The sequence below is a fragment of the Corylus avellana genome, chromosome ca2 (assembly GCF_901000735.1).
Source record: "Corylus avellana chromosome ca2, CavTom2PMs-1.0".
NCBI classification, from domain to species: Eukaryota; Viridiplantae; Streptophyta; class Magnoliopsida; order Fagales; family Betulaceae; genus Corylus; species Corylus avellana.
The window spans coordinates 16,563,119-16,573,045 of NC_081542.1; the positions used below are offsets into that span (position 1 = coordinate 16,563,119).

The 9,927-nt window shown below is 33.9% G+C and overlaps 1 protein-coding gene across 1 annotated transcript; it reads left to right on the forward strand.

The window, feature by feature from the left end:
- The first annotated feature begins 3,553 nt into the window (after positions 1-3,553).
- Positions 3,554-5,991, forward strand: LOC132172134 (probable glycerol-3-phosphate acyltransferase 3). Its single transcript, XM_059583584.1, has 2 exons — positions 3,554-4,222; positions 4,987-5,991. The coding sequence occupies exons 1-2, from the start codon at positions 3,554-3,556 to the stop codon at positions 5,863-5,865; spliced, it is 1,548 nt and encodes a 515-aa protein (XP_059439567.1). The 3' UTR covers positions 5,866-5,991.
- The last annotated feature ends 3,936 nt before the right edge of the window (positions 5,992-9,927 follow it).

The following is a 9,927-nucleotide window of genomic DNA, read 5'->3' on the forward strand; positions in this document are numbered from 1 at the left end:
TTTTGTTGTTTTTCTGTTTTGTATTTCCTTTGAGTTCCCTTGTATTTGGTTTTATTTGCTATAATTTTTTTTCCTGCATTAGTTTTATTGTTCCCTTTATTTCCCTGTATGGTTTTATTTATGCTTGTAATAAGACTTTCTCCTTCTGCTTTGTTGCGCCTGGTTGCTACCCGATATTACTAGTCCAAACCTTTGGGTTGTGGATGTGAAATTTATCCTGGCTTTCGAGTCGAGGAGGATGAGTATCAGCTTGTGGGTTTTGCTCTCAAGGCCGAGGAATAAGTATCGGCTTGGGGGTTTTGCTCTCAAGGCGAGGAATAAGCGCTACCTATGCATTAGATGGTGTCTGTTTGATGCAGATCTGAGTTTTCAACCTGATATTTAGTCATAGGTTAGCGGATGCTGTGTTTTGGTTGATTTGGTCTGTTGTTGATGACTGTATCTTTAGCTTCGGCTATGATTTACTTCAGAGCTTTTTGCTCTGTTTGTAAGAGCTTTAGGCTCGCAACTTTTATCGATGAATGAGTATGATATGTTTCAAATATATATATATACATGTCTCATTTCAAGGTGGCAGATTTGATCAACACCTTGGATCGAAGCTGGAATATTGATAAGTTGAGAGCTCTCTTTGATTCCAATTTTGTGAATCATATCAAATTCTAAAGATCAATTTAATCTGGACTGCTTCTTCGTCTGGCCATTTTTTTGTTAAAGCTGCACATGAATTATAATCCAATCTTTCTCAGCACCATTCCTGCAATAGATTGGTAAAAAATTTATAACTTGAAAGAGTCAGTATAGGCTAAAACATTTTCTTGTAATTCTCCTTTGTTCTCCTTGTGATCCTCTTGGTGTAATTCCCCTTCTTCTTCTATATTAGGCTGGCCACACTAGAACCATAACAATTTACTACGCTTTTTTGCCGATGTTTACGGCACCCCACATTGGCTTTACATTAGTCGCCGAATAGCCATTTCCATAAGTTGCGCCTTCCAATATTTGAACATGTGATGTGGTGCCTGCTTAGATACTAATATTAGGTACCTAACCAAAAGAGAAAAGCTAAAAATCATTCTTTCAACAATCTTTCAATCATCTCCATATAGGGAATGGATGAATTCACTACTGAATTTGTGTGAGATTCATATGAATTCACAAATTTAAAGGTTGATCCATTAGATTTGCAAAAAGAAATGGTTGAAAGAATGATTGTAACATGTTTTGGAGCAATAAAAACTCATTCATTGCTGCCATTAAGAGCTTCAAGTATATATAATAGGAGGTTGAAAGATGGTTAGACAAGGACTTCAAGTATATTAAAGTTCAAGCTCCCGAGAGGCTAGGTTGCAAGGGCGGTTGAACAAAGTTCGAAAGAGGCTGAATAATTGAGCTTTACAAGATACCTCTAAGAGCATCAGTCAAAGACAGTTCGAGCGAAAGTGTTTCACAATGAACTATAGAGATGTCTAGTTGCAACCCTAATCGAATAAAGTTCAAATGTGATGTTCATTTAACTAGATCTGCGACCCTCGATCGCTACCAGGATGGTACTCTATTTGAACGTTGTTGCAAAGAGAATTGTGAAATCATAGAACACGTTAAAACGCGTCACTAACTCATTCGAACGCCGCAGCCTCATAATGGGGTTTTTCACAAACCAACTTTCATCTAATTAACCTCAATTTTTTTCAAGGCCTATATAAGCATCCTTATGCCCAATTTTAAGGGTGATCGCATACCATTATTTTGTGAGCTAAGAGAGACTTTTTGCTTATGTATTCAAATAAATATCACAATAACTTCCTTTATTCTTTGTCTATGCTATTTAAATATTCTTTCAAATAAATAGTAGATGAAATAGAGGAAATAGAAAGTCATATTATATTAAAATAATGCTAATGGAAATAGAAGTACTACCTTAGATTTAGGGTAACACTTTTGGTTCTCTTGGTTAAGGGAACAACTTTCCCCTACATTTAAGGAATGCTAGCTAGTACTCTAAGAATTTTGTTAAACCACACAAAGTTCTTAAACCTTCAAGTCGCTGGCCGTTTTGTAGAGGAAACCAAACATATTAAGATTGATCGGAGTTATTGAACTACTGCAGTATAAGATAAGCAATTCGTTGGTTGGGTACAAGTCAGGTTTTATTGCAAATATTTTGTGAGTATAAATTGATTATATAATTAATCTTCTTCCTTCGGTGCATTGGTTTCTTAGGTTTAATAATTTTATTTTTAAAGATTTTCAGTTCGCCGCCAAAATTGAAGTGATATCTGCATGGATTTGATTAATTAAAGTGATTGATTGTATGGTTCTTATTTTTAATTTGTCAAGCTTGCTAGAAAATAAATATTTACCTTCCACTTGCACTAGGTGTTGTTTAGGACGAATTTTGGTCCCCATCTCAGCTCACGCCACCCCACATTACCTACTATTATTACAATTGTGCTATTGAATTAGTGGGCACGCGCCGCATGAGGTATTAAATTAAGAGAAATGATAGAGACACAACTTAAATACATAATTTTGGCCAAACTTTATTTTTTATTTTTTTATGTAATCATTTAAAAAAAAAATTTAAAATAAAAATTTTGAAGTAATGACATTCTATGTGGTACTTTTTTATTTGGTAATGGTATTTTTCTTCATAATTAAAAAATGACCATCTTTTTGAAGAAAAGTACTATTTTTTTTTTTAAAAAAAAAAATACCGAATAAAAAAAGGACCACATAGGATGTTATTACTTCTGTTTTTTTTTTTTTTTTTAAATGATCACATAAGTGAAAAATTTTGGTCAAAGTTGTTTGTCTAAGTTGTGTCTCTATCATTACTCATTAGTTTAATAATGATCTAGCTAGGCTGACATGAAGTATAGCAATTTATATGGTAAAAAACAAATAATAATAATAATAATAATAATAAAATAAGTAATAATTTATATTGACTTGAAGCATATCAATTTACTGCTTAGTGTAAGTTAATATACATGTTAGGACGTCACTTCTAACCTAAAAGCCTAAACTAATGGGCTTGGATCCACTTAGGTATATTAATTACTTTTTTCTTTTTTTATATATATTTTTTCTCAATGTGTGATACAAACCTTACAAATACATATACAACAAATTTAATAATGATGCAGATAAAATGATTGTATTACCAATATATATAGGGTAGACTAACAACAACAGTAAAAAGATATAACACCATACCCCAATGACGCACAATATTATTCGTTTTTGGCTCCCCAAATCAGACTTCTAAGATGTCACCCATCCTGGTACTACTCTTGCTAGTCTTGCAGAAGCATGCTTAACTGCGAAGTTCTGATAGGTGCATGACTATCACGGCTTTAAAACTCATTGTTGTCATTAAAGGTGTAAGTATACATTTAAGTATATCTCATCTTCATACCTAGGTAATGTGAGACGCCACAATCACCCCATCTTAATTACAACAATGCCATCGATCGTTTCTATATATATAGTACATTAGCACGTGTATAAAAGTAAATTAACGAGTTGCATGCACAACCCAACAGCACCAATGTCGATGGCCTCTTTCATCAAAACCCCTTTCTTGTTTTTCTATCGCATTCTCTATAGAAAACATAGAGGTTTCTACAAAAACCATGCAACGACACCGTTTATATATGAAACCTTTAATCCTCCTCTTGCAAGCCAGGCTTTGATGATCTTCGATGTGGAAGGAGCTTTGCTAAAATCTCCATCCTTGTTCCCATACTTCATGCTTGTGGCCTTTGAAGGTGGAAGCTTATTAAGGGCTCTTCTTCTCCTTCTTTCCTATCCTTTAACATGTTTGGTTAGTGAAGAAATGGGGTTGAAGATTATGGTCATGGTTTGCTTCTTTGGGATCAAGAAAGAAAGCTTTAGAATTGGAATAAATGTTTTGCCAAAGTTCTTCTTGGAGGACGTTGGATTGGAGATGTTTGAGGTGCTCAAGAGAAGTGGTGGGGGAAAATTAGTAGGTGTGAGTGAGCTTCCTCAAGTGATGGTTGAGTGCTTTTTAAAGGAATATTTAGAGGTTGATTTTGTGGTCGGGAGAGAGCTGAAGGTGTTCAATGGGTATTTTGTGGGACTCATGGAGGAGAAGAAGGATATCATTGGTTTTGAGGAAGTCCTTGAAGAGGATAATATGATTGCTATTGCTGGCTTCACAAAATTTCTTGATCACCAATTGCTCTCCCGTTGCAAGGTATGGTATTTCTTCTAATTTCTTTTGCCAAAAAATAAAATAAAATTATAGACTTTAACCCCACTTCTCTCTCTTAGAATATTAATTAAATAATTAAATTTACTATTTTTTTCTAAATACTTAAACTTTTGGAATAGAAAAATGCTAAAAGTACAAAATCTTTTAATAAGAGATGGGTACCAAAATGATGTGGAGCTTATTCATTGGTACTCGTAACATTTATCTTTATTAATTGTTTGGAAAAATCACAAAGGCCCCTTGAATTTCCACTCTTTTTGAGAATACCTTTGAAAGTTCAAAAACTCTCAATTTCACCCCTCGAACTTCTAATTTGATGCAATACACCCCCTCTCTTAGGGTTTTGCGTTAAACGTATGTTTAAATGGATGAAATGACCTTTATACTCCTACAACTTTTATAAAATTATAAATTTATCCTTAGTTTCAAATTAAAAAAAAAAAAATTGAAAATTTGATGATATTTTTGTATTTTTCATAGCCTCCATTAGGGGTTAACAGTTTAAATTGAAAGAGGGGGTAAATTACATCAAATTAAAAGTTTGAGAGGTGAAATTGAGATTCTTTGAACTTTAGGAGGGTATTTTCAAAACATGTGAAAGTTCATGAGCCTTTGTGAACTTACCCCTAATTGTTTTGATCATTTCCAATAAATAAACTCTACATCATCTTGATATCAATCTCTTAGTACTCGTAGCATTTCAGTGAGAATACTCCTTCTTTCTCTTCTTAAAATTGCTGCAACAGGAGATTTATCTGGTTGGAGAAGGTGATAAGAGGAGGTGGCAAAAGCTCCCAAGAGAAAAGTACCCAAAACCATTGATCTTTCATGATGGTAGATTGGCTCTGGCACCAACCCCAATGGACGCTCTAGCTCTATTCATGTGGGTGCCGTTTGGGTTTGTCCTTGCCATTTTCAGGATCCTTGTATACATGTCACTGCCCACCAAGATGTCTCATCCTCTCCATGCCTTCAGCGGTGTACACCTCACAGTTTCCATACCCAAAACCAAAAGCTCTTATTCAAACACCAAGGAAGAAGAAAAATCCAGAGGCCTCCTTTATGCTTGCAATCACAGAACACTTCTGGACCCTCTTTTCCTTGCTCTAATTTTCAACAAAAGTTTTATTGTGGTCTCGTACAGCTTAAGCAGAATCTCAGAGATTGGACAACCCAACAAAATAGTGCGATTAACGAGGAATCGTGATGAAGATGCCAGGATAATCGACAGCTGTCTTAATCAGGGGGACATGGTTGTTTGCCCCGAAGGGACCACATGCAGGGAACCATATCTCTTGCGATTTAGTCCCTTATTTGCAGAATTGAGCGAAATAATAGTCCCTGTTGCTGTCAACTCCCATGTTACTCTGTTTTATGGTACAACCGCCAGCGGGCTCAAGTTTCTGGACCCGTTCTGCTTCTTCATGAACCCAGCACCAACTTACAACTTTCAGATCCTCGAGAATGTATCTGCTTCGTCCACTTGTCATGATGGGGGGAAATCAAAGTTTGATGTGGCAAATCAAGTGCAAAGTGAGATTGGGAAGGCTCTGGGGTTTGAGTGCACCAGGCTTACACGAAAAGACAAGTACATGGTATTGGCCGGTAACAATGGGACTGTTTAATTTACATTAAACTCTCCTAGCTTGCTTACTGTTTTGAGCTAACTGTTAGCCATTTTTTCTAGGATTTGGCTTATATGGAAAATAACAGCATATATGTTGTAATTTAATCAATAGTCAAGATTGAATTTTTTAAAATATCTTTTCATTTTCTCTCTCATATTAAATGCTTATAAAAGTAAATCAACTTTAAAATTCAATCTTGACCGTTGATTCAACTACAGCATACATGTTGTTATTAAAATAACAACATGTAAGCCGGATCATTTTTTCTAAAAGTTTGCGGTTAATGCAATTAATACACTTAGTGCAGTTAGTGAGCAGTTAATAACCGTCTGCCCAATGTATACATGTGTACGGCCTTTCTATGTCTTTCACTTAATTAGCTTCCCAATCCATCCTGCTTAAGTTTTAAATATTTTATGCCTTTTTTGACTGTCTCTTAATTTGTCTAATAACTCTATCTTGTTAGCCTAACTCTACTAGTATTAATTTCTCTCTCTCAAATTTTTTGGGGAAAACTTCGCTTATATTCTACGAAGTTATGCGCCTTTTGCACACCCCTCCAAAATTCAAAATCTCTCATTTTGGTGTGTCCAATTTCGATTTCCTTTCACTTAGTTTTCCCATTCCTTTAGAATTTTGCAGTTAAATCAAATGGTCAAATGAGTAAAAGACCTTTATACCCCTAAAAATTTTAAAATTTCTAAATTTACCTTTATTTATAAATAAAAAATTATTATTCTAAATATTATATTAAAAAAAAATTTAAAAAAAAAGACCCATCGGGGGTCACTTTGTGACCGACCCCACCACCCATCTTCTTCTTGTTCTTTCTTTTTTATTTTTTAATATAATAATAATAATAATAATAATAATAATAAGACCTGTGGGTCACAATATGGGTGGGTTAGATCCACTTGTAAACCCATGCGTCAAGAGATTTTTTTAAAATTATTTTTTAATAAAAAATAAGGGTATTTTAGTAATTTAACACCAGTCCGTTAGGATTTCACAGAAAATCTTAACGGAATGGGGAAAGTGGAAGGAAATCGAAATTGGATACACCAAAATGAGAGATTTTGAACTTTGAAGGGACGTGTGCAAAATGCGCATAACTTCGTGAGGAGTAAGTAAAGTTTTCCGAACTTTTTTTTCTGGAAACGGGAAAAGGGTTACAATGAAGTGTTTTCTATTTTTAATCCGAATAAAAGAGAGAAAACTAGAATCGAGAATACTTTTAAACACTAAGTTAAAGACGATCTATTTAGCTAACAAATGTGATCGATAATTAGCAATATTACAGGAAACATTCTAGCATAACCCTTGCAGCCTCAAGCTCCAAGAAGAATCAACTCCATGGACCAGCTATGAGCTCACACAAAATAAAAGTATCAAAAAGTCAAATCGTGGTTAATTCCATAATACATCTATAGGTTGCCAAAACTTTTGGACATGTATCCTATATATATATGAACTGAATTCTTTATGATGATTTTTTTTTTTTTTTTAATTTAATTTAATTTAATTTAATTTTTTATTTATTTTTTTATTATTTTCAAGAAACAAAACAATAAATTGAAGAAAAAGAAATGCACAAGACGGTTAGGACCATTGGATCATACAATGGCGTTAGCCTATTGTTCTGATACCATGAAGAAATTCAAAACAATATGAAAATTCAATGCGAAAATAATAAAATAAATAACACAAGATATTTTATGTAGTTCAATCAACCACTTAGGTCCATAAGATAATACAAAATGCTCTATTTATAGAGTTTACACATAAATATAATCTTTAATCAAATCTCATAATTTAGGGTGATCAAATCATAATCAAATCTCTAAAGTTAGGCCAATCTAAACTTCATCAAATTTCTAACTTTATGGTCATTTAAATATACTATAACAGGTAATTGGCATTTGGAAAGATCCTTGAATTCCTCCTATATTCTTCGTGAATTTAAACCTTCTGCCAATTCTCACATAACAATATACTTGCCTCATTTCAAGGTGGCAGATTTGATCAACACCTTGGATCGAAGCTGGAATATTGATAAGTTGAGAGCTCTCTTTGATTCCAATTTTGTGAATCAAATTCTAAAGATCAATTTAATCTGGACTGCTTCTTCGTCTGGCCTTTTTTTTGTTAAAGCTGCATGCACATGAATTATAATCCAATCTTTCTCAGCACCATTCCTGCAATAGATTGGTAAAAAATTTATAACTTGAAAGAGTCAGAATAGGCTAAAACATTTTCTTGTAATTCTCCTTTGTTCTCCTTGTGATCCTCTTGGTGTAATTCCCCTTCTTCTTCTATATTAGGCTGGCCACACTAGAACCATAACAATTTACTACGCTTTTTTGCCGATGTTTACGGCACCCCACATTGGCTTTACATTAGTCGCCAAATAGCCATTTCCATAAGTTGCGCCTTCCAATATTTGAACATGTGACGTGGTGCCTGCTTAGATACTAATATTAGGTACCTAACCAAAAGAGAAATGCTAAAAACCATTATTTCAACAATCTTTCAATCATCTCCATATAGGGAATGAATGAATTCACCACTGAATTTGTGTGAGATTCATATGAATTCACAAATTTAAAAGTTGATCCATTAGATTTGCAAAAAGAAATGGTTGAAAGAATGATTGTAACATGTCTTGGAGCAATAAAAACTCATTCATGGCTGCCATTAAGAGCTTCAAGTATATATAATAGGAGGTTGAAAGACGGTTAGACGAGGACTTCAAGTATATTAAAGTTCAAGCTCCCGAGAGGCTAAGTTGCAAGGGCGGTTGAACAAAGTTCGAAAGAGGCTGAATAATTGAGCTTTACAAGATACCTCTAAGAGCATCAGTCAAAGACAGTTGGAGCGAAAGTGTTTCACAATGAACTATAGAGATGTCTAGTTGCAACCCCAATCGAATAAGGTTCAAATGTGATGTTCATTTAACTAGATCTGAGACACTCGGTCGCTACCAGGATGGTACTCTATTTGAACGTTGTTGCAAAGAGAATTGTGAAATCATAGAACACGTTAAAACGCATCACTAACTCGTTCGAACGCTGCAGCCTCATAATGGGGTTTTTCACAAACCAACTTTCATCTAATTAACCTCAATTTTTTTCAAGGCCTATATAAGCATCCTTATGCCCAATTTTAAGGGTGATCGCATACCATTATTTTGTGAGCTAAGAGAGACTTTTTGCTTCTGTATTCAAATAAATATCACAATAACTTCCTTTATTCTTTGTCTATGCTACTTAAATATTCTTTCAAATAAATAGTAGATGAAATAGAGGAAATAGAAAGTCATATTATATTAAAATAATGCTAATGGAAATAGAAGTACTACCTTAGATTTAGGGTAACACTTTTGGTTCTCTTGGTTAAGGGAACAACTTTCCCTACATTTAAGGAATGCTAGCTAGTACTCTAAGAATTTTGTTAAACCACACAAAGTTCTTAAACCTTCAAGTCACTGGCCGTTTTGTAGAGGAAACCAAACATATTAAGATTGATCGGAGTTATTGAACTACTGCAGTATAAGATAAGCAATTCGTTGGTTGGGTACAAGTCAGGTTTTATTGCAAATATTTTGTGAGTATAAATTGATTATATAATTAATGTTCTTCCTTCGGTGCATTGGTTTCTTAGGTTTAATAATTTTATTTTTAAAGATTTTCAGTTCGCCGCCAAAATTGAAGCGATATCTGTATGGATTTGATTAATTAAAGTGATTGATTGTATGGTTCCTATTTTTAATTTGTCAAGTTTGCTAGAAAATAAATATTTACCTTCCACTTGCCCTAGGTGTTGTTTAGGACGAATTTTGGTCCCCATCTCAGCTCACGCCACCCCACATTACCTACTATTATTACAATTGTGCTATTAAATTAGTGCGCCGCATGAGGTATTAGATTAAGAGAAATAATAGAGACACAACTTAAATATATAATTTTGGCCAAACTTTTTTTTTGATGTAGTCATTTTTTAAAGAAAGGGACCACATAGGATGTTATGACTTCAATTTTTTTTTTTCTAAATGATCACATA

Coding starts and splice junctions, on each gene's coding strand:
- LOC132172134 (XM_059583584.1), top strand. CDS start 3,554: ATGTCGATGGCCTCTTTCATCAAAACCCCTTTCTTGTTTTTCTATCGC. Junction 4,223..4,986: donor AATTGCTCTCCCGTTGCAAG/GTATGGTATTTC, acceptor TTGCTGCAACAG/GAGATTTATCTGGTTGGAGA.